The 24764-nt window shown below is 39.0% G+C and overlaps 2 protein-coding genes and 1 long non-coding RNA gene across 4 annotated transcripts in view; 2 read left to right on the plus strand and 1 right to left on the minus strand.

Moving 5' to 3' along the window:
• LOC148728056 (uncharacterized) overlaps positions 1 to 7184 on the minus strand; it is a 23866-nt gene extending 16682 nt beyond the window's left edge. Inside the window, exon 1 of the long non-coding RNA XR_015988928.1 lies at positions 6744 to 7184. This is a non-coding gene — a long non-coding RNA (uncharacterized LOC148728056). The remainder of the gene's footprint in view (positions 1 to 6743) is intronic.
• LOC111344271 (uncharacterized) lies at positions 5285 to 15805 on the plus strand. 2 transcript variants are annotated; one of them, XM_022951590.2, is made up of 6 exons: positions 5285 to 5407; positions 11383 to 11489; positions 11966 to 12355; positions 12857 to 13076; positions 13624 to 13931; positions 14556 to 15805. In XM_022951590.2, exons 2-6 carry the CDS (start codon positions 11441 to 11443, stop codon positions 14720 to 14722), a joined length of 1134 nt encoding a protein of 377 aa, XP_022807325.2. In that variant the 5' UTR covers positions 5285 to 5407; positions 11383 to 11440; the 3' UTR covers positions 14723 to 15805. The 2 variants fall into 2 exon arrangements, with proteins under 2 accessions (XP_022807325.2, XP_022807253.2); XM_022951518.2 differs by lacking the exon at positions 5285 to 5407 and adding an exon at positions 8685 to 8830.
• A 370-nt stretch (positions 15806 to 16175) lies between these two features.
• On the plus strand, positions 16176 to 22467 carry LOC111319998 (UPF0696 protein C11orf68 homolog). Its single transcript, XM_088725720.1, has 2 exons — positions 16176 to 16734; positions 21846 to 22467. Exons 1-2 carry the CDS (start codon positions 16439 to 16441, stop codon positions 22132 to 22134), a joined length of 585 nt encoding a protein of 194 aa, XP_088581846.1. The 5' UTR covers positions 16176 to 16438; the 3' UTR covers positions 22135 to 22467.
• The last annotated feature ends 2297 nt before the right edge of the window (positions 22468 to 24764 follow it).

Below are 24764 nucleotides of genomic sequence, written 5' to 3' on the forward strand. Positions count from 1 at the left end.
AATCTTTTTTAAATCACTCTGAGCTGCCTGGCCCCAAGCAGCTATACCGTAGAGCGTGTAGGGAAAAATCAGCGAACGATAAATTTGAAGAAGGGTATTTAAAGGTACATGATGTCTAAGCCTAGCGATTATACCGACTATTTTGCTAATCTTCGGAACAATATGATCAAGATGAGACTTCCATGTTAAGTTTTTGTCAATTAGTAAACCCAAAAATTTTACATAATCCGTTGCATTCAAGAAGTGTGAATTCATTGTTGTTGTTATCCAGAATTCTGATACATAGCTGATGATTAATTCTTTTTTGTGCTGGCTCAGTAATCAGATAGAGGATGAAAACGTTGCTTCCCAAAATTTCCTTGATGTTAATGCAACTCTGTCGCCTTAGTAACCCAAGGTGCATGTCGGATGTCTTTTTTCACTCCTGAAGTCTCGTTTACATAATGGAATATCGTATTTCCTCGAATAGATTTAAAACTTCAGCTCAAAAGGGCGGATGGGTACTTGTTAGGAGGGGCGCGGCAAAAGGACAAATACCGTAAGAACAGATTACACACATAAAGAACTCTGCAAGCGCATGGGGATAGAAATAACTAGAATGGGGAAGAAACTATTTTCCTGTTCTGATTTCGCTGTAGCTGAAGCTTAAAAAGTAATAATTGGAGTGGCAATAGAAACGGGTTTTCCTTGCATATCTACTTTTTATGAATGTGAGGGTGGAGGGGGTGGATGTTTTTTTGGGGGGGAGATCGGGCTAAATATTCATACCGTATTACTGCAAGCTGAAACGAGTAGAGAAAAGTAGGAATGCAGAATTGTCAAGTTAGGAGGGGGGACGCTACATCATCAGACTGGTACCAAAAAGTATGCTAATTTGATTGAGTATTTTTAAATTTTCCTTTAAGAATAAGAGCACCTGAGTTTCCCCCCCACCCATCCCCCTCATCCCTCACCCCAGCCTCCCAAGCTGCATCTTGGGTTACTAAGGCGACAGAGTTGCATTAACATCAAGGGAATTTTGGGAAGCAACGTTTTCATCCTCTATCTGATTACTGCTGAAACAAATCCGTTTAACACTGTTTATCAGCGTTTTTAGTTTGTCGGTAAATTTCTTCACCCGGAACAGGACGATGTACGGATTAACTACATTGGGTAAGGACAGCATAAGCACTGATCCCTAAAGAAAACCACACTTTCTTCATTGAGGCTCCTTTTGTCCAAATCAAACGTCAAACAAGATCGCTGCGAACAGATAAGTAGTTGCGATTGTGAAGAGAAGAAGTAAAACTTCCAATGGTTCGAATCCCGTACAGGCCTGAATTTTTTTCGGGTCTGATTTTCACTATTGCTTAAATAATGCTTTACTGCGAAGGATCGTGCACATATACGTTTCATAACCGCAGTTCATATATATGTATTTCATATGTTTGTTGTTTGATTTATCATCTACGGGTTTATGTCGAATTTGATGGCCTGCTCCCAGTTGGCTTGTTAGCTCAATTGGTAGAGCGCAGCACTAGTATCGCAGAGGCCAGTGGTTCGAATCCCGTACAGGCCTGAATTTTTTTCAGGTCTGATTTTCACTATTGCTTAAATAGTGCTTTACTGCGAAGGATCGTGCACATATACAAGAAGTAAAACTGTGTACAACGATTTTTTGCGAGCCTTTGGGCTTGAAGAATGGTCTGCGTTGGGACTTGTGTGCTGCATTTCCGACTTGTCTCAGGCGTGCAAGCTTTTTGAGATTCAGTGATAATTATCCAAAAATAAGAATAGCTGCAACGAGAAAAGGAACAACCTATGGTAAGGCTTTCTCGGTTTCCCTTTCATAAACTTCTCTGTAGTGCAAAGCTGTTGAATTCCGTACATCAGTGTGGTAGACCGAGATGTGTAAAGACAAAGTGATTGTTAAAATTGAATGAAAGAAATAACCGAATGAAAGAAATAACCCCTATGGTTTTCGTCTTGTACTTATTTGCTTTGCATGCGACATGAAAATATATAGCAAGGTATCTTTCCACCATTTGTAACGTCACGGTGGACAGAGAATTCAAGATGAAGCCGAACTGATATGGAGACAAGAGACAGTCTACGCAAACGATTTAGGCTTAAGGACTGCGTAGTAGATGGAAAAGATGGAAAGGGGAAAGCTGACGATGCTGCGTAGAAAATCGACTACAGCAAGATCGGCGATGAGGGCGTGATGAACTGTTCGAAGAACTTTGTGGCGAAAAAATAAGAATAATAATGAAACATTTCTAACCATTACTGGAATTGAAAGGCGGGTTGAGAGGAAAATCTGAACCGCACCGTCTATTTCTGAAATAATAATGTGATGGCTATCTTTAAAATAGGAAATGGAGAATGAGAAGTGTAGAACGAGGAATGGGGAACGGGGAATGGGGAATGGGGAATGGGGAATCTTTAAAATAAAGAATCTTTAAAAGCGGGAATCTTTAAAATGGGTATCTTTAAGATAGGGAATCTTTAACAGCGAGAATCTTTAAAATGAGAAATCTTTAAAAGCGAGAATCTTTAAAATGAGGAATCTTAAGAAGCGTGAGATGAAATCGACCAAATCGAAGTTGCTCTTTTTTTCAATTTTATGCAATTAAGCGAATCCATCAAAATTCGCGACTCTTGACACAGTTAAAATTACGCTACAATGGAAGGGCAGTCAGCACATGTCTTCAACACTCAACATGATTAAATTGCTAAAATAATTTCAGCATGAGAATCCCTTTAAATTTTCCCGCTTTAAGATTCCCGCTATTAAAGATTCCTCGTTTTAAAGATTCCGACTTTTAAACTTAATTGTTATGAACAGTTCTAGTTTCGTTGCGTGACTTTGAACAACGCGTGATTATCGAAATTTGCGTGATTATTTTTCTGTGTTTCTCTATGGTTTTAAATAATTGAGCGATTGCGGTTTCCTATATATGACAGCTCATGAATAGTTCGTTTTCCTTTATTTGACAGTTCATGAATAATTCGTTTTAGGACTAGATTTTTTAGGCTTTGATTTCAGTTGTGATCGGCGTCAGTATTGCGAATATTGAATTAAGCTTCATCGTATTAGTTCTCTCAAGCCACAGAGATTCACTCTTCAAAGTCTTCTAATCAAGTACAATAAAGATTAAAGAAATCTCTGATGGTTTGATACGTTTGCCGCCTTCTGTACCAAAACTGATTCCCATTTTAAAAGTTTCCCATTCTCCATTCTCCATTCTTCATTCTCCATTCTCCATTCTCCATTCTCCATTCTCCATTCTCCATTCTCCATTCTCCATTCTCCATTCTCCATTCTCCATTCTCCATTCTCCATTCTCCATTCTCCATCCTCCAGGCCCCATTCCCCATTCCCCATTCTTCCACTCCTATACCTCCGTTTCCCGTTCCTTATTTTAAAGATAGTCATAATGTGATTGCTATTTCCCTGTGGAACTAGTACGTATGGAAAACAAAATTTTTGATGCCGTCGTGAAAAACGACCATGGAAGGTGCATGAATAAGATCCTTCCAGGAGTCTTAGACGTCACAAGAAGATAAAGAAGAGTATAGTCTGGGCATCATACAAAAGAACATTAAAATGACAAATGATTCATAATCAAGGTAAAAGAAATTAAAGCGTTCATTTATTACCATGGACAAAGATTCATCAAAAGTCATGAGACAAAATAAAAGAATAACAATAGAAGACAAAACCATTTTGGACTTGTAACCGCGCACATTCCGCTCGCCCCAATCCCCCCTATTCTCCCCCCAGGGCTTCCTTCGCAGGCTACTGGCAGAGGAAAACTTATTGAATTCATCGCCGTATACCTCTTTTTCAATCAGTCAAAAAAAAAAAAAAAAAAAAAAACTTGCGGTCACATGAAATGTGTTCTGAGGTGTTTTCTTTCCAGACGTAAGGGGGAGAAACACTATCAACAAAGATCATTGCGTTACAATGCAAATATCTATTGAGCAAATGCAAGGCGTAACGTGACATATGAACGGGAAAATAGTGGAATTTTGCTTGTGCAGGCGAAGAAAGATTCGTATTGCAGCGTCTAAATCTGACGAATTTTGCAAACGGAAACTCGATAAACGCAGAATATTATTTTTCGCTGTTCTTGTAGATTTTGTATGCGTTTATTATTATGTGGAGTTGGATGGTTGCCATAATGACTGAGTTGCCAGCAATCGAGTCCCTGCATTTGCGCAGATATTTCTAGGATCGCTACGAGGCAAACATTGCAACCCGCTAGAAAAAAATGTACGGCGAAGGTAGTTTCGACGTCCATAAACATCATTTTTTCAGGGAGATCAACGCTTTTTCGCTGCATTTTTATCATAAATGGATGAAGATAATTTTAATACAAGGTAGGTGTAAGTTTTCGTCGGTATTACCACGAAATATGTTATTAAAATATACCGATAAACTTCTCTCCTTGCGTAAGGTCTATTGTGAAATCGTCATCGCATAATGGTCTCGACATATTATAAACTTAGCCATAACTCGCAAGGAAATAGCTCATTTAAGTCTTATCAGTTGTATTTATGTACCAAGAGCCTGTTTTCATACTTGTCGGCGTATTGAATAAAGAACTTACGAGGTCTGAAAATATATATCCTCAAGGGAGAAAAGTCGTTGTCAGCGCAAGGGAAATGTTTTTTTTGACCGAGCTGTTGATCTTTGGAATGATGGAATGAGCGATGAAAAACGTGAGGAAACGCCCGGGTCAAATGGTAGTTTGTTTAGTTACCCGGAAACTTGGCTTTTGAGATGACGGATCTATAGGAGGAGCCCTAAGCGGGGGGGGGGGGGAGGGGGGGTGGGTGAGGAGTCCAGACCCAGACCCCACCCCCTCCTTTACTTTGGGTAAAAAAAATCACAGAAGGAAGGAAATCCGGCAGGTGTACACACACACACACACACACACACACACACACACACACACACACACACACACACACAATAACTGTCCCCGCCCCCCTCACATTCTTAGCTCAAGGTCTGGATTATCTACTGTATGAAAGCAACCTTTCATTGCTCCAAGACCACTAATTACAAGTTCACAACCTCTTTTCACGAGTTGGCCACAGGCAATCTTTGATTTGGACGTCGAAACAACCTTTGCCATAACTTTCCTTCTAGCAACGTGCAATACAGATATCAATCAATCAATCAATCAATCAATCAATCAATCCAGAAATCTTTGCAAAAGCATAAGGATCCGATTACTGGCAACTCATTCAAGACATTCTAGTCCTTCGCTGAGTTTTCACCGGTCAAAATAACGTTGGCGTCTAACACACACTCTCTCTACGTTGAGAAAGGAGACAATATTTCAGCAGATTTTAGATAAAGGTAAAGTCTGTGCTCGAGTCAAGTGGCCCATCCAGCCGAAGAATATATATCCCGGTTTGTTTTGATTTTGTTTATAGTATGTTAGGGAGTTATTGACGATATTGGTGTCCCGGCTAGACGGGCTAGCTCGGTTGTCATATGATCACGAAGTTAATTTTTGCTCCGTTAAGCAAAAGGGCCGAGAACTCTCCAAAAATCTCGCCAGCTTGGCCAACCAGGTAAGCCCTGCTCATGTAATCAGGCTGGAGAGTCTGTATGATGGATCATGAAACAAATCTATCATGACGACATCATTTCCAACACGCTTCTCATCACACTCGACTTTTCAGGATGCATGCTTATGAAAACACTAAATCCATTGTAAACTGGGAAATCAAGCCGTTTCTATGAAATAACACGTTTGAAATTATACAGCTACAGCGTAAATAAATGCCGTAGAAGCTTACCGCAGCCAAACCGAGCCACAATAGTATCAACGTACGTAGGACCCACAAACAGCGGTGGGCCGGAAGATTGTAAAAGAAACAACAATTATTAAATGGAACAAACACGGAGCCTTTGATTGATCGAGTCGCTATCATTTTAGCAGTGTTTGCAAGTGTTTGCTTCTGTTTGACGCCATCTAGGCTTGCACATCTGCAATTGAAATTTCAAAAATAACTGAAAACTTCCGCAGAAGAACTACAGGACTTTGCCCTCACACCTCGTTGACTTGATTGTTACAAACACTTGCAAACAGAGGCGGAGAGCTAGTAAAATGCTGAATAGTATTAAAACATTTGCCAAACGCAGGTAAATTTACAATTTACAAGGTTATTTCCCTATCCCCTACCCCAATTTCAGTAAACAGGCCAAGGTAGGGTTAGGGTTGCGATAAGTGTGTGGGTTCTTTAACGTCCCTTGCTAACCAGTATTGAGAATATGCAGGAGACGGGGCCTACGATTTTTTCGTCCCTATCTGAGGAGACTAGAATGTCTGTCCATTTCTTGAAATAATAGAAAGGTAGCACAATCTCCTCAGTTACTTTAAGACCCTGAATGTTGCTCCGATCTGGGGCTTGAACCCTCGACCTCCCGCACTGCAGTCCGACGCTCTACCGCTTGAGCTAACCAGGTTGCGGTGAATAGGTCACGGTACCGAAAATATCATATACTCATGAATTATGACTGGTTAATTATGAAATTATTATTCAATGATACGGCTATGTCCAATTTTCAGCACCTAAAACAATAATTGAGTGTAAATCCGCTTTGCTGAGGTTTTCCTTCCCCTTTCACCACTTTTTTCTTTTCTTTATTTGTTGTCCTTGTTCTGTTGGGAAAATAGTCGCTATTCAAATGCAGATGACGCTACTTGAGTATTTGTTAAACAGGGTTAGAATTTACCTACCGTCACATCCGGGGATCTTCGCGTCTTGTGAGATGTTTTGACTTCTTTTGGCAAAATGAATAATCGACAACAATTCAATTCACAAGTTAGAGGCCCATTTCCAGCCTTGATGCAGCGCGCGCCACGACCTTTTTCCTGTAACACGAAGTTCCTCGATTACTGAATATGTCTAGCCATCCTGAACATATAGTCAATCGAATTGCGGTAAATACATTCGCCGCTCGTCATTTTACAGTTTCCTTGCAGTATTTTGAATTAATTCCGTATTCAATTGGAAATTGTACCCTTCGAAATGGAAAGTTTCGAACAATATGTTAAATCAGGCCAACTCTTGCGAGATCTGTTCGCAAGATGAAAGCGCCTCCAATACACGATTGAAGACTAATTTCTTGTTTCAGTCAAGTCTGCATTGCGCGTTTAACCAGAAACTTTCCTCTTACGAAAGTTAATTGAGTTAGAATAGTTCTTTTTATCTTTCATGTATCATAAATTTTGTATTTGGTTAATTTTTTTCTGGTAATGGCAAATAAAATGAATGAATGGAACACAGTGAGTGGATACTGTATACGCGTATTGTCGCGATAGTCTAAGCGCTGTATTCAAATGAAAGATCCGGATATAATGAGTTGGCCTGGGGAGAGCTACAGACGTGAAAATGCTGAGCACTGGAATGAAGAAATTTCACTCAAATAAAGTACATTTTACTGGAAAAAAAAAAACTCCCAAAGGTCCTTCCAGTCGTTCCAGATGACTTTGAACCGTTTACTCCAATTGGATTTTTGTCTTGCAGCCAATGGGTAATTCTTCCAACCTTGGAAATCGCGAGATATGCACCCCATATAATTCCGCATTACAAAGACAACCATGCATAATATCTTTTTTGCGACTCGGCTTTGCGCCAAAATAGTTTCCATCTGCGGTAATGACGCCAAGACAAGTTTTGTAGGACAACTTCGAGTAGTCGCTTGTTTGAGCGTCGGAGTTCATTCTCTCACCAGCTTTTCCAAGAATTCAGATTGTGCAAGAATCTTGAATTGATGTTGGTAGGTGCCTTCGGCTCAATCAATAAACGTTTTAAGGGTGAAAGTTTCTAAAGAAACTGTGGTGCTGTGTCGGTTGGGGTAACAAGGTAATTTGGTTTTATCGACTAACTTGAAATTGTAAATTGGCCACCGTAAAGAGTTAAAAAGCTGACGTTTCGAGCGTTAGCCCTTCGTCAGAGCGAATGACGAAGGGCTAACCCTCGAAACGTCAGCTTTTTAACTCGTTACGGTGGCCAATTTACAATTTCAACTTAGTTGCTACAACCAATAAATGTTTTGTTTGTCTTAGCATCCCTTGGATGCACTTTCTGTTGTAGCAACTGAGATTTCATCAAGGCGTTATTGCTCACCAATTGGGTCCACCACTTTGTTGCCACATGGATTAGAATATTAACTTCCTCTATCATTTTAAATATTAATTTTTTTGCTCGCAATTTCGAAATTTTGAATCAGTCTCTATTTCCAGCCATTACTTTACAGAATTAACTGACAAGGTCTCTGCCGATAAAAATAACGAATGTAGGTATCCGCTGCGTCATCCAGCGTAAACAAATAATTAAGGCATCGATATTCGCCAATTTAATTTGGTATTAGAGTCATTCGCGCCCACGAAAACACGTACTTCAGTTTAAATAAACAAAACGAACGAGTTATGTAATAATTTAAGTAATGGATGTTGTAATCGATCAAATGCCATTTCATACAACTAAGGACTTGTCTTAAAAAGTAAAACATGGTATAGTGGTCAGGTTGAGCAAAACTCGAGTAAATATACTTCTGCAAATTTTATTCAGATGTGAACAATTTTGTTTACTTTAATTTGATTAGGAAAATGATCGATTCCAATAATCATAGAATGTAAACAAACTTAGACAAAAAACGTCACTTGTTGAATTAGGCACCGTCGATCAGAGCAAAAAGTCTATAAAGAATGATAACCTCGCCTTGGAAATTCCATTTCGACACCCAGTGGCAACGATAGGGGTTAGGTTACAGTGTGAAGCAAGCTTGAAAAAAGTCAGGCGAACAGGAGCCGCAAAACCCGTAAGTCAGATCATTTTGCAGCTTTATTTTTAATTAATTTTTTAGTGATTGTGCAAAACGTTTTTGTTTCGTTTTCATAGAACAATCGTTAAGTAAGTACGTATGACGCACGATCCTCGCAGTAGAGAGCGCTATTTATGCAATAGCGAAAATCAGACCTGAAAAAAATCAGGCCTGTACGGGATTCGAACCACTGACCTCTGCGATACTGGTTCGAATCCCGTACAGGCCTGATTTTTTTCAGGTCTGATTTTCGCTATTGCATAAATAGCGCTCTCTACTGCGAGGATCGTGCATCATACGTATCTGTAACCGCAGTTCAAAATATATGAACTTTCATATATTCATCAAATCGTTAAGTAAGTAAATAGTTCCATAAACTATCGTTAAAAGCCCGACGCCGGCAGTACGAGTGATTCAAAATTTAAAAAAAAGTAAAGGACTATTTCCTACGCGTGCTGAAAGAGAAGACAATCTAAAACAACTTCTGCTAACCAAGTGATAGTACACAGAGCAGTTGCTCTACATGCGTACTTCATCTATGGCGATTAGTTTCGCTTGGTCCCTATGGTCGAACTCGTCAGTTTTAATCAAGTTCGCCAGAAAATGATGATGGAATTTCAAGCCTAACGGAAGAAACGATGGCGGGAAAGCATTCTCTAATACAGCGGACCTTTGATCTCCTATTGATCTGCCACGCGGGGGTGTGACTCGGGTTTAAAGATGTTTCCTAGTAAGTTCTCGCAATAAAAAAACACCCTAGAGATTGAAGGGTAAACCAAACGTCAGTCTATGGGTGTAAAAAGGTGGGCGTTTGTTTGGTTTCGGCATCATTGCAGTTTCGAAAGTGATATGAACGTGTTGACGGAAAAAAGTTACTTGATGGGCGAAACCACGTGGAGATTTCGGTAACAACTTGCGAAAGTAGGTCGACGCTAAATAACCTCCTGATAGGTGGAACCTTAAGGTGATTACAAAAACAACTTACAAAAGTGATAGGGAATTTCCAATAATTGTAAGCCTTGATATCAAACAAAATGAAGTCAGGTAGGGTCCATTTAGCACAAACACTTTCATGTGCTAATTATATCTTAAAGGTGGTATTTAACTGCAGAGAACAAGTGTAATATTATTTAAATAAGTAAAGTACGCGAGTCGATCTTAAGCCGATGTTAATAACTACTTCTTTTGTTATACCGATGCAGTATGTTCAGAGTCTTTATTTGGATAGTTTTTTTGAGATTCCTGTGGAAATTAATTTAACAGTGGAAAACAACATAGTACTGAAGTCAATTAGATTTAATGATGATCAAGGTGGAAAGGTGTGTCTCTTCTGCAATGTTATCGCACACCTTGGCTTAGCTTGTTCGATGGGCTCTTTTTTCTTAATTCCTCAGTTACAGTTATGCCTAAGGACTGGAAGATAAAATGTCCAAAAGTACCACATAAGGAGTCATAAAATCTTACTAACAAACTTATACTACTTATTCTTATATTGTGTCTTCGTATAAACAAACGTTTCTCTGTGAATTTCGTGATTACAATTGAGATAATCCCGGCAAACCTTGGTAAAGCAGAACTACTTAAAAAAGCCAGACCGACGGAACGTTATGGCAGTGTAGGTAGTTATGGCCGTCTATTAAACGACGTTTTGCACCCTGTGTAAAAGTCGAATTATATGTAGTTCTTACCGTCAAAAAGCTTAGATTCTTTTCAGAAGATAAAGGAAATTTCTGTAGCTTTTCGCTATGATCATCGCGTGATAATGGAACAGGTAACCAGCGAATACGCAAAGTCTTAAACAAACACTTCTTACAATATTTCATTCATCGCATCTAACTATTCATTAGGTCAGTCTACGAAGAAATGATCATGATCTTTTAATCCATCTTTTCAATTGAATATTATTTTCAATACGAACACTTCACAAATGCTCTTAGACCACAGGACTATACAGTCCTCCAAGCTAGAAAATTGCGAGAGGCTCTAAATCGAAGAATATGTCTTTTTGTATTTTGTGAAGAAGTCAGTAGTGCCGTTTTCTCTAAATTCTATAAAACTTTTGATGTTTACCATAAATTAATCAGCGACATGTGTTGCTCTTGTTCACTTATTGATCAGTTTAGGCAAATATGCTAAGAGTTTAAATGAGTTCAAGATATGAATTTCCGGTGGTCTAAGTAATACAATTAAGTGTGATTTTATGATGTTAACATCGTCTTTCGTTTAATTTGAGATTGGAAACTTCAGATTCTCTTTTCTTTCGGTGAAAGTTGCTTAGAGAGTGATCTACATTAATTATTCTAAACACTGTGTTCTTTTCATCTGGAAGGTTAATCAGACTTTCTCTTCACTCATCGAAGTTTTTCTCTGAGGAAGGGCTGTTTTTGGCACGCAGTGGAATGATCTTCTATAGAATCGATCAGAGAAGAGATTACATTGCTTCAACCGTCCCGAACAGCTATGAGTAAAGAACTTGTGTCTTGCAAACCTTTTTCGTTTATTGCTGTTGTTGATTATAACAGGGGTGGATACTGTTGTTGATTTAACAGGGGTGGATATTCAAGAGAAATAGATCAGCGGGACATATCGACCTATTCACAGTGAAGAATGAAGACTCTAGTTGTTTTGGCGGTATTTGCAATTGTCTTCCAGCTTGGTAAGACTCAAAGTCTTTTTTTTTTCGATTTGCAGATGGTAGACTAGATTCACAACGAACTTGAAAGATTTTTAATACTACTTGAGGCGACGCCGAGTGAAATTCCGATTCATTCTACAGCTCAAACCCAGTCATTATCATTGTCAATATTACCGGCATTATCAATGGCGGGAAGGGCACGGTAGGCCTGCCCCACCCTTATTTTGCGTAAAAAAATAAACGCAGAGAAAAGAAAAGCCGGCAGGTGAACACACACAAAATAAAACGAACCCCACCCCCCACCCCCCCTTAACTTAAGGCTTGGATCTACCACTGATGTTATGATTATGTGAGAAGCCGTTTGCAAAGGTTCTTTACTTCAGATACAGAACCAACTCTGGAGGAATTTCATAAAAGAACTGTTTCAATCAATTGGATTGAATGTTTTTTTTTTTCTAATCTGATTTATCTTTACATTTAACTGCATTCTATCGCAGGGACAAGCCACATGCATGGTGTACCAAAAGGTAAAGTTACCTGCAACAACAATCACACGGTCGATATCAAAATCACTGGCGTAGATGATCTTGACGGGTGGGAGGTAGATGAATGGCAGTTAAGGGGCAAAAACGAATGCAAGCCACTATTTGGTAATGAGACAGTAACCTACAGTGCCCTGAAACTACCCGACTGCGCTTGGTCTTCAGAACAGCCTGCCAACAGCAGTATCAAATATGTCTTGAAAATCAATCCAACAAAGGGAAACACCAGCAACGGACAGCTGCGTGTTTATGACCACCTGTACTATGCAGAGTGTTCTTATGACAATCAAAACACATCCTCAGCCAGCTTTGTGCCGATTAAGAACCAGGAAAACAACGATTCAAGTATGTAGAAATGATAAAAACGATTCGTTGCAGTTAACGAGGGTTCTGAATGGGGAAATGTGAAAACTTAGATCTTTTAATGGGAACAATAATTTTGATGATGGGGATTTAGTAGTGGACATTCTGCGGGGTGTGCTTGCCAACTGTTTCTTGGACGAATTGAAATTTACTTAAAATTTTGGTTCTTTTGGAGCGAGGAACATCGGCGTACCCAAGGAAAACCCTCGGAGCAAGAACGAGAACCAACAACAAACTCAACCTACTTGTAGTCTGGGAATCGAACCCAGGCCACAGTGGTGGGAGGCAAGCGTCTCATTACTCCGCCATCCCCACTCGAATATGATCACCGGGGTAAAATTCTATCGGGTAATTGGGATACGATAAAGTCGTCGAGATTAATGTTCTTTTTTGGCATTAGTTTAGTCACCTTGCAATCACGATTGTTTTCTAAACGGAATGGATAGACTTCAAAACAGAATTTTATTTTCTTGTCTCTCTTAGGCACTGCGTTTTTCAGCTTTTATCTCCAAGCGTTTTACGACCCTAATTTCACTGAAAAAGTTCCCAAAGAAGTTCCGCTGAGAAAAATGTTGTACTTCCGGGCTTCGGTTGAGACCTCAAGCACTGAACCTAATCTTGACCTTTTCCCTGTTCACTGCTATTCGTCAAAGGGGAGAGACCCGGCTTCAACGGACGGGAGAATTACTCTAATAGAGGAAGGGTAGGTGCTCTCCGGTCATGATGCCTGGAGAAAACTGAGCAACACTCCTAGATCCAAAGCTAGTTATAAATACTTGAAAACTATGGAGACACTCCAAGTTATGGGGACTGAGAAAATTCAGAGAAGCACAGTTACAAAATGGGGGAAATATCCAACGTTGTTCCTAAAACCTATGGCGAAACGAAGACGATATACTGCCAACTACATAAATTTCCTGTGAATCTCTAATAGGAGCGAATTGTCGTTCTCTGTTTTGTTTATCACGGATATCGTTTGTAACTGAATCAACCAAGGAAACATCCTTAAATGTGACACAACGGATTCGTTATTTTTCCACCCATGAAAATGAAGCCACTGTCTGCAAGGTCATTCAGCTTAAGGGCAATGCAACTAAGGCAATTTGGCAAAGGAAAGATGTAATCTCTCTGCCATATCGATCGGATTTTACCAAAACACCTTTACTGGCGCGATATTGTTTAAGGTTTGGGTAAGATGTATTTTTGACATCAGACCAATTGATTTGTATTGATCTCCTTTTTTCAAACAGTTGTGGCAACAAGCAGAAAAGTGAAGACCTCGGAGACACTTTGTCCTACAGCTGCACTGATGACGACACCAAAGAGGAGTTCTCCATTCAGTCCTTTAGGTACTATGGAGCTGAGGCAGGTGACCCGGTTTACTTCCACTGCGATCTTAGGGTTTGTCTGGCAGACAAGACCCCTTCTCTGTGCGAGTGCCCATCCAACAGCTCGTGTCCTAGTTCCAGGAAAAGAAGGTCAATGATGGACGAAACGAAAGTGTATCACGTGTCTACGGGGCCTTTTGTTTTTGGAAACGATGAAGAAGAGAAAGAAAGTACGACACATTCATTTCTGTGATTGTTAACTGTTTTTTTTTGTTGTTGTAAAGTTTCATGCAGAATGCGTTGAGATCCCTTTTAAGGGGCATAGTCACGTCTCAGGATTATACTCTATCACTTGGGCTAGCGAGGACTACTCGGCAAGGATTTTCTTTTTCGTGGGTCCACATGCGACGGGCGTGCTGCAAACTATTAAGAGCAGTAATATCGAAAGCATCCCAAGAGAAAACATTTTTTTTTCAAACTGAGTTGTAGAGAATAGAAAGACGTTTAGCTTTTGCCATTAAGGTGAGACAAAAAAACCAAAAACAGATAAAGAACTTGTATTTCGTATAGATTTGTCCGTAATTAGGTGTCACAACACCAGAGCCAGTGTAGAACCAAAGACCAATCAGAATGAAGGAAACTATCTTGAAAAAGCCGATCAAAACTCAAAGTAAAAACAAGTTAATTGGCTAAAGCGGAGAAAAATGCAAACCAGCTTGTCGCAGTTGGTTTGAGGCATAAGTCTTCTGAACCAATCGTAGAGCAAAGTGGAGCAAAACTAATGCAATCCAGAATTACTTTCAGTACTCAATTGAAACTTTCTCTTATGCTGATTATTTATTTTCTCTTCTCAGCTGGATCAGGTGAAGAGAATGTGCCCCAGTCCCTCTCAGCGAGCACGGTGATTACAGTAGCGATCAGCGGTGTTCTCGTCGTGGCAATTGTCTGCCTCACAGCTTACCTGATGCTGCGCAGCCGCAACAAGCGCAGACAACATGGCGACATTCACGTTGCTTCATAAGCACCCGAACTGTAGCGACTGGCCATTGGCAAAAAGCAACATGTGTATCTTGAAACCTAGTTTTGTATTATTTTAGTATAGGTTGTCATTGACATACATACGGCATTAGCCTGCGAAGCAAGCCGTGGGGAGAGGAGGGGGGATTGGGGCGAGCGGAATGCGCTCTCCCTAATCCCCCTCCTTTCCTCCAGGGCTTGCTTCGCAGGCTAATACGGCATAACTTATTTATCAACTATGATAAGCTTGATGAATACAGAGATAAGCAAAAAAGTGTTTAGTTGCGAGAAAAATCTTTCGTATTTTTATGGGGGAGATGGAGCGGGGATGGAGATTTACAAGTGATTATGTAATTTTGTACTTTTATCTACTTTTTCTAAGCTAAAGAAAATAATGAACAGAAACGTTTGTGTTTTTGCACACACACAAAAAAACTTGGACATGTTGGGTTAGAATTAAATCTCTTAGTAAAGGAGATTCAAACAATTATTTTGACAACCTTGAGAGGTTGAGACTGTTCCGCTTAACATTTTCAAGCTCTTATCCACTGAAGAAAGAATCCACGAGACTGACAGTGTTATGTTTTGCAGTTACCTTTCATGTGTGAAGTTCATTATAATGCAATAATTACGGTATATTATGTTTACAATGCACTACTGAGGATCATTATGCTGAATGTTAACAAAACTCCATACAAAAGTAAATTAGTTTTGGTAAAATATTTACCAGGTGTACTAAGATATTTTTATGAATCCCCTCTTCCAAAATATGGTGTTGGGGTGTAGATGGTTAAAATTTTGCATCTGTTAATGACTTAATATGCACACAAGGTGGATCTTCTGGGGACCATTTACTTTTGAACCAACAGTTGAGTTAGGTGTCATGGTCAGGATTTCCCTTTGGTTTGGCAACACTAGTCCAAAGAAGAAATCTTGTATTTCAGATGGTAGGAATGAGAGAGTTCTCCAAATGAGTTGGTAGTCCAGTCCAAGGACAAAGCAATTCACTGCCTAAAAAGGAGCTAACGGATGAAAAATTAAAAAATTAAGTGTTTGCCTTCTGGCAACTGTCATATTCTTCATTTCACTTTACCGAGTTATACTGAGTATTTCAGAAATTTTTTGATCGGTGAGGGGTAATGGTTTGGTGTGGGTGTCCAGTGACTCACCCTAACAGAGTTTATGGTCTGTATTGATGTTTTGGACCTATCTTTTTCCACCCAGATTCATGGCCCAATTTTACCAGCAATACAGTGAAATACAGCTTGAAACGCTAACGCTCGAAACGTCAGCTTTTGTAATCGTTACGGTGGCCAATTTACCATTTCAATTTTGTTGATATATCCAAATTACTAGGATGTTATATATATGTAAAGTAAAGGACATTCTATGTATTGGGGACATAATAATTCCCCATACATGACCTACTTACATCTGTGAGCGGCCAAACGACTGACAATGAGCCAGAATGACCGTGGGCTCGAGATTGGCAAGAGAAGGATTGAGCGTGGCTGAGGTGGCCGTTGCCGCTGGCCGCTGCCCAAGCTTCGAGTTTCGGTGACAACCTACAACACCCTTCGATCAATATTCACAGCTTAAATATATTTCACAACATCAACATTCATAGTTAACATACAGCACGACACTAAAATATTATTGTAGTCCTCAGAGGATAGCGGCTTGTTGTTTTAATTTCCTTGGGCTTTGCTGTGCGTCTCCGATGGCTGCATCACGACCTAACAATGACGATGGAGAATGGATTATTTTCAATGGTGACATGCCTATCGATACTTTTCTGGAGAGGAATCGACCATCTCAGATCGATTGCTCCCAGTACTCGTGGATCAGTGTGCGCCATTCAGACTTCTCAAAGTTGAAATACCCCGATGAAGCTTCTTTACTTAAAGAATGGAAAGGTAACATGGAAAACTCTGGCAAGATTACCTCAGATTACATTCTACAGTTGGCCGAGGCATACGACTACAAAACAGGAAAGTGGCTCATCTACACAAAGAGGTAGGCAAGGAACCTACATGTTTATATAGAAGCTGCAAGTCAAAGGAAAAATTATACGTATGTAAGTTCATGAACAAGCTCAGTTGCTCCAGGCTGGAAATTATTCAGTCAAAATGTCCCAGGTGTACAACAAGGTTCGCCAGAATCTTCTGTGCGTGGAACCTATCCATACATCTAAACCAGTTACTGGTAAAATTATTCTTTCACTTTCCACTCCAAACGGGAAAATGTTTGTAGTTCAAATTTTTCGATCGATTTTTCTGCAGCACATTTTGAAAAGAGGTAGACGTAGCTGACAAAAATAGTAAACTAGTCAGATCATGTGTACTTCAAGCATCTGTCGACCGATACTATCGATTGGTTGACATGCTGTGTCAAGTCGATACTGGGTCGACATGTCGACCGATAGTACACGAGGGCAGAGGTGTCGGGAACGTCACTAAACAAAAAGTTCAAGGAGAAAAACATAGGCTGTGCACATGCACCCTAAATGATTTTATATTTCTTTGCGTCCTCTGCAAAACAACAACGTGGAATGACCAAACTTTTCGATGTCTAGGGAATGTGAAGGACAACGGCTATTTTTTTAAATGTCTTTTTCTAATTTAACGCTGTGTTCCATATCCAGTTTCTCAGGATAGTTTTGACTATGAGAAACAAACTAAATGACTAAATGACTCTTATGCAGCCATAAGAGTAGACACCTTAAGATAGCCCAGTTCCGGGTAGAGGTACGGGTAGGATTACCTGTACCCGTACTCAGTTACACGGGAAACCAATCAAACTTAAGATACACCGGGTGACACCGGGTACGATCTGTGTTTCGTCTGCTATCTGAAAATCGTCTGAGATAAGCCGAAAACATTTTTTCCATCAGATTTATTTGACCTTTTTTTCTCTTTTGTTACAATATGCTACAAATATGCTACAAATAAATTCGGCTTTGTTTGTTTGTTTTTTTTTTCGTTCGGTCACAAAACGCAGTTCCACTACAGCGCATGCTTGAAGTGTACGTGCATGCGTAGAATGAACCCTAGGGCGCATGGTTAAAGCAAGAAAGCAATGGCTGCCTTCGCGGACAATCCCTTGCTTGATGTACGCAAAAGAAATTCGATGGCTATTACGCTCAATAGACATAGTAAGTCACACACCATTATCAGTAGACCCACACTAAAACTTGAGGAGCGTTTTGGAAACGGGTCGGTCCGCGAATTTTACGAGAAATCTGTTAAGGACATTAGCCAGAAGGCTCATTTTTTGATTGATTATTGATTAGTTCACTAATTTCAGAATGATCTTAGATGGCCACATAGTTACAATGCTTATCTGTTTTTCTGTATTTCTATTGGTTTTGTAATCGGACCTTTCAGCGTCACCACGCGCATATAAAAGGCAATTTTAGCGTCCCTTTAATCAGTTCTTCGTAAGTTTTGAATAGCCTTGGTAAACTTTCGCCCTTTCGTTTTTCTCAACCTCTGGCACAAGCGGGACCGATATGTGAGTACCTTTGTAACTTTGTTTTTCCCTCTCCAGTCTTTTCAGTGTTGGGCGACAATATACAAACAAATATTGCAATGATCTGTATAGATTTAAGATTCAAAGGCCAAATTCGTGCCAATTTGCGAGTCAGTGAACGCCCATCATTTAGACAGAACAATGGGCTGTTTATCGGTCATCAAACTCTTTTAATTTGTTTCTAAACCTTTGTTCTGTTTCACTTGTATTGTTAATCTCGTTATAGACTTTAGAGCCCAGTATTTAACATGCGATTCTTTGATCATGTATTCCGCGGCTTTTCGTTAGATTGATAGAACTTCGTTGTATTGTTGTTTCAGTTTACGATCGATCGTTCGATAGATTGATTGACTGTCAGAATAATCGTTATTTTCGTCATTGATTGTGGTTCGTGGTCGATTACTTCTCAAGAATAAAGATTTGTGCAAACAGTCAACTTTGGGTTGTGATTTCGATCAGTAAATAGTCCCAAACACCTCGTTAACCGCGTTTTGGAGCGACACGCTCTTGAACTTTAGAATTTAGATTTTGGTCGCCGTAAACGCTACAAAATCCATTTACGAGCGATCCTTTACGATTGAGTGAACCTTCTATTGAGTAACATCGAGCGGAACCTTCCATATCAAACGAGCTATCTCATATTATGTTTACATGTAAACACAACCGTGTAATTAGACGTGATCGAGAACCCAGTCAAATAGAAGAAGCTGCTCTGAAACGTCTCAGAAGAAAGGGCAGAAAACTGAAGGAATTTGTTTATGAGTGCATTCGTCCAAGCATACCAAATTCCTCGTGGTTACGTCGTTATGTGAAGGTTAGAAGAGTTACTAAGAATGTTTGTAAGCTTAATACGAAGAGGGCAAGATTAAATAAAGTCACACAAATGAATAGAAGTATTTGTTGAATTGTTTTGTGAGGGTATATCAAAGGATAAGCTCTTTGATTTACAATAATAAACAAGGAATCAATTCTGCTAATGATCCCGTCTCAATAATCAGTATTGGAAATCAGTTGTATTCAAGTTTGTCTCAGTTAACCGGACAATCATTTTTAATGCAGACAGAATTACCCACACTTTTAAATGTGTTCGAGACGACTATGAACTTCAATACAGTGAAAGTTACACTGGCACTATTCATCAAGAAGCTACGATAGTAGGATATCAGCACTGTACCTCCTTAGATAGAGCCTTTCAATCACTTATATCCAAAAACTTCAACAGTAATGTCTTGACTATAGGTTGTACTGCAGTAGCTATCTACTGTAAAGGCAATGTTGGCTTGAAAAATTATATTCTATTCTCATGCAAGGGATATTTATGGTTAGAAGCCTTTCTCAAGGTACATGTGTGCTGCTTGAAGTATCATCACTGAATAGCTTAGTGCATTATTTTCAGAGTATACATAACAATGACATATTTGAGTTGAAATGGGTTAAAATTGATAAAGTTCAAAATAGTGCCCATTTTCAGAGTCATGTCTGTGAGACCAGAAAGTTCAATGTGAATTGTGCTGTAGCTGTCTATTCACTCTGCTACTCCGTAATAAAATGATGTAGTTATTGGAATTCAAACACCTTATCCTGAATGTTATTCAGTATGGCAAAAGATTATGAAAATTCATCTTTGAATAAGTATTTACTGTCAGATGATTTGCCAAAAACTGATGTTTATGGAACTGAAGTAAGTTTAGATCTTAAAAGTGATTTCAGTGAAGGAATATTGTCTGATTCAGTTGACAGCAAATCAATTCTTGAAAATCTTGTAAGAAATGATAGTTGAATGCACAGGGTTTTTGATGTGGTTTTCAGATTTTTGTATGACATGTATTTTTAAACCCACAAAAAGGTCCAAATTTGTGTATTCCCTTTTGGTATGTAATGAAAGTCGAATGCCTCTAATTTAATATACTAAAACTGTAAACAACACTGCTTCTCTTGTTGTGGCCATCAGCAGTATTAAATATTCAGAGATTTTTCTCTTAGAAACAATATGAACTATTGAACAGTAATATTGCTTCAATCTACTGATTACTGACAACTCTCCTTGGGTGAACATTTGGCAACAACTACGAATTGGTACCAATAATCGATAAAAAAAATTCCCTTCTCCCTGCAGTTAAAGACAAATACCTTACCTACTCAGGGTTTCCAAAAGGCCTTGAAAGTACTTGAAGATGCTTGAATTTAAAAATTAAAAACTCAAGGCCTTGAAAGTACTTGAATTTGAGGACTAAGGCTTGACTTTTACAATGCTTTTTCTTTAACAATTTTCAAGTTGAAAATTACAGTACTTTCATGGAAAAGCTGAGAAATGTTAAATAGTTTTAAAATTGCTTACGCAAACCTTTCCAAAAGTGGTCCTTTCAATTTTCTAAAACTTGGCCTTCAAAGTCATTGAAGAGTCCTTGAATTTCAACCTTTGGCATCTACAGAAACTTACTCATATATGTTAATATATTATTTTGGATTGTTGTCTAGTACCATAACAACATTCATTACACTCCAGCGGACGAAAATAAACACACAAGTAGACTTATTCGTGACCGGCAAAGACGAAATTGCGTGACGACAGTAACGATGGCAATATGGCAGTCCCCCAAAGATAACTCCAGATGTGCGATATTGAAAGCCCGAGTTCACGCAGATATGCGTCTAGCTTGGATTTAGGTCTTTTTCATCCTGGTTCATGACCTGTTGTATTTTAAATGTATGTTAAATGTGTCTCAACTAAAATTTCGCGAAGAGACAACACCTCAGTCCGCGTGTTTCGGAAAGCAGCACGACCTTTTGACAGGCAAAAATTTCTCCACATTTGTGCCTCAACAAAACTTTTTCGTAATCCCAAAACGCTTTAAATCAGAAAAACAAGTGTTTATGTAAGAATCTGGATACCATTGTGGTCTAATAAGCAAAGATAAAGACCATAAAACGTACCCGTTTCTGCATTTTACCGGGCGCGAACTCTCGTGTAGACCGCTGATTTTTATCGGGGTATCTTAGGGTGTCTAGTATTGCGAGATTCGTAGGTAAAATACAAGTTCATTTTTTAACCGACGTTATCCGCGGCGTCCCCGACGTCGTTTCTTAAACTCTCTATTCAAGTCGGTAGGCCGTCGGTCGCCACTTTCGGTCGATTCTTGGTCGATGTGTCGATCGACACTCAGCCGACGTGTTGACCGATAGTTTTATTCATTTATTTATTTATTTATGGAATTTTAGAAATGTAATTTTGAACTTCTATTTTATTTTTGATTTAATATTTATTGTAAGGCGCAGTTGAATATTTTTATAGAAACTACGCGGTATAAATTTAAATTTAATCATAAATAATAATCGACAGATATCTATTCTCGACCGACAGATGCCTTTAGTTCACGCGGTTCAACAAGTGGACGGATTTGGCCATCAACTGGCTCTTATAGATAGCCCTGAGATTCTATCAATGTGAGCAGCTCTAATTTTTTGTTGTTAAGAAGATTAGGGGGTCATCCTTGAATGCTACGCAACGTGACCTTTGAAAATGGACCCTTCCTATATCAGTGCTACCTTAAAAGAGTCTCATAGCATAAATATTTCAAACGGTTTTTTCTCTATAGCGCAGCGATTGATAACGTATGGAAACGCGTCGCTAAAGCAGTAGTCAGTGGCAAGCTTGGTTTTGCGGCAAAGGTCAACGCACATGACCCTGAAGATAACACACACGTGATCTGCGTATACACTGAGGATTTTACAAATGAGGAGCACGTGCGAAAAGTAGAGGAAAGTCTCCGAAAAGAAGGCGTCAAAGGACGAATGACCCACAAACCAGATATCTACACAACGTTAGGGATCTATCGCGACAATCCTTGGAGACTGAGGCCTACAGTGTACAGCAGCCATCATTAGTTGAAAACGAGGAGTGTCTTCAGTTATACATACTTTAAAGGAAACCCCACTGGCTTGTTGTTCAAGGAAACATTTGAAAATTTAAAAATGACAAATATGACTTTATTTAGTTATTTATTGAAACACTATCAAAGACCATTCATGATATCATCAAAAAGGACTACGTTGTCCAAAAGAATGTATGGTGAAAGTATTTGAATTGCTAAATTACGAAAATAAGTTTGCCAAGACGTTAAAATTTAATAAAGCGTTCAGTGGTAATTTGGTCTCCGTCGATCTTACAGATTATAATTTATAATTCCTTCAGTTTGAATAAAAGGGACTGTTACTGTTGGCTGATGTCTCTTTTAATTTTTTTTCAAAAAAAAAATTAATGGATTTCCGTCACGAATCCCGAAGGCTCGACTACTAGCCGCTGGTTGGGGAATGGAAGGAATTATTTTAATAATTAAAAAATTAAAACTTTTAATTTCATGAATATTGTAAGTTTTAGAGGCACGACGTCTTTCACAGTCAGCTATTGAGATTAATTGTGCCGAGTCGTATCGACTCTCTCAGAATCGTACAAATATACGGTTTCGGAATTGAAAGACTTTCCAAAATCAGGTGTAGTTGCAGTGGATCTAGCACATTTAAATGAACACTTCTGTTTCATGACTGCATGTCGGAGAGCGCTTTAGTGAGAGAAATGGTCATCAAACACTTCAGAAGCCTTTCTATGCACAAACGATTTCAATTACACTATCTCGCCATTTCACGGACCTTTCATAGATTTACCACACTTTACTCATGGAACACACATCTTTTTTTGTTTGAACAATATCTGATAATACTATGCGAAAAAGGAAATTAAAAAATCTGGATAACTACCACAATACCACGATAAATTACCGCCGAACACAACTAAAATTATCTATAATATAGGTTAGGTTGGATGTCTTTTTTCACTGCTGAAGTCTTGTTTACATAATGGTATTACCGTATTTCCGCGAATAGATTAAAAAAAAAACTTCGGCTTAAATGGGGCGGGGGGGGAGTACTCGTTGGGAAGAGGTTAATCAAGGAGGGGGGCACTGGTGAAGGGGGGTCAACGTGGCAATAGGACAAATACCATTAGAACAGATAACACACATAAAGGAACTCTGCAAGCACATGGGGATAGAAATAAGTCGAATGGAGGAGAAACTATTTTCCTAAACCAATTCCACTGTAGCTGAAGCTCAAAAGGTATTAAAATAAAGTGGCAATAGAAACAGGTTTTCTTTGTATCCTTACTATTTAAGAATGTGAGGGAGGAGGGGACGGGACTTTTTTGGGGAAACCGAGCGACATATTCATACCGTATTTCTGCAAGCTACTGAACCAAGTACAGAGGAGTAGGGCTGCAGATTTTCAAGCTAGGAGGAGGGGGACGCTACAAAATCAGACTGCTACCAAGAAGCATGCCAAGACAAAGTAAAGACAGAGTGATTGTTAAAATAGCAAGCCACTTGAAAGATACAACCGCTTTGATTTTCGTCTTGGACTTTTTCGCTTTGTATGCAACAGGAAAAGATATAGCGAGGTACCTTTCCAACATTTGTAACGTCATGGTGGACAGAGAATTCACAATGAAGAAAGTATGGAGACACATAAGGTAGTCCACGCTAACAATAATAATAAATAATAATAATAATAATAATAATAACGAATATTTATACAGGATAGCCCTTCAGTGCAGGAGCACTGTTATCAATGGGGTCTGTCATCACTGTCATCACTGTTACCATAAAATCGCTTAAGGACTACGTCGTAGATGGAAAGAGGAATGTTGACGACGCTGCTTAGAAAATCGACTACAGCAAGATCGGGGACGAGAGCGTGAGAAATTGTTCGAAGAGCTTTGTGGCGAAGAAAAAAAGAAGAAGAACGAAATATTTCCAACCATTGCTGCAATTAAAAGGCTGGTCGAGAGAAAAATCTGAACCGCACCCTCCATTTCTGAAACAATAATATGATCGCTATTTTCCTGTGGAACTGGTACGTATGGAAAACAAACTTTTTGATGCTGTTGTGAAAAACGATCATAGGAAGTGCATGAATTAATAAGATCTTTCAAGGAGTCTTAAACGTTAAATGAAGATTAAGAAAAATAAAGTCTGCGGCATGATATAAAAGAACGTAAAAATTGCAATTTATAATCAAGGTGAAAGGTAGTATAGGAATTAAATAAGCTTTGAATGGAATACTTTTACTTTCCAGGCGTTCATTTACTACCAAAAAAAAAGAAAAAAGATTCATCACATAAGAGGCAAGAGTGAAATCTCGTCATCACCGTCATTAGGCAAATAAAAGAACAACAATAAAAGAGATCTTTTCAAAAAGGAATATGAAGTTTCTTTCGTTGATGGTGACATTAATTAAGATATTCTAATCAAACGATTATTGCTATTGCTGAAAAGATTTTAATGTCTTTGTTCTGGGATTTCAGGTCAGGAACTTTGAGCAAATAATTTCCAATAAATGCCGGAAATCGAGAAAGACACATCGTAGTTACGACTTGGCTGATTGCAAAAATGTTTGTCTCTCAATTCGTTAATTTTCTCAATTAGTTGATTTGACATTCTGTGAAACAATTGTTGTACTTTTCA

This window comes from Stylophora pistillata, chromosome 6 (genome assembly GCF_964205215.1).
Source record: "Stylophora pistillata chromosome 6, jaStyPist1.2, whole genome shotgun sequence".
Lineage (NCBI taxonomy): Eukaryota > Metazoa > Cnidaria > Anthozoa > Scleractinia > Pocilloporidae > Stylophora > Stylophora pistillata.

Coding starts and splice junctions, on each gene's coding strand:
- LOC111344271 (XM_022951590.2), top strand. CDS start 11,441: ATGAAGACTCTAGTTGTTTTGGCGGTATTTGCAATTGTCTTCCAGCTT. Junction 11,490..11,965: donor TGCAATTGTCTTCCAGCTTG/GTAAGACTCAAA, acceptor ATTCTATCGCAG/GGACAAGCCACATGCATGGT. Junction 13,077..13,623: donor ATTACTCTAATAGAGGAAGG/GTAGGTGCTCTC, acceptor TTTTTCAAACAG/TTGTGGCAACAAGCAGAAAA.
- LOC111319998 (XM_088725720.1), top strand. CDS start 16,439: ATGGCTGCATCACGACCTAACAATGACGATGGAGAATGGATTATTTTC. Junction 16,735..21,845: donor TGGCTCATCTACACAAAGAG/GTAGGCAAGGAA, acceptor TTTTCTCTATAG/CGCAGCGATTGATAACGTAT.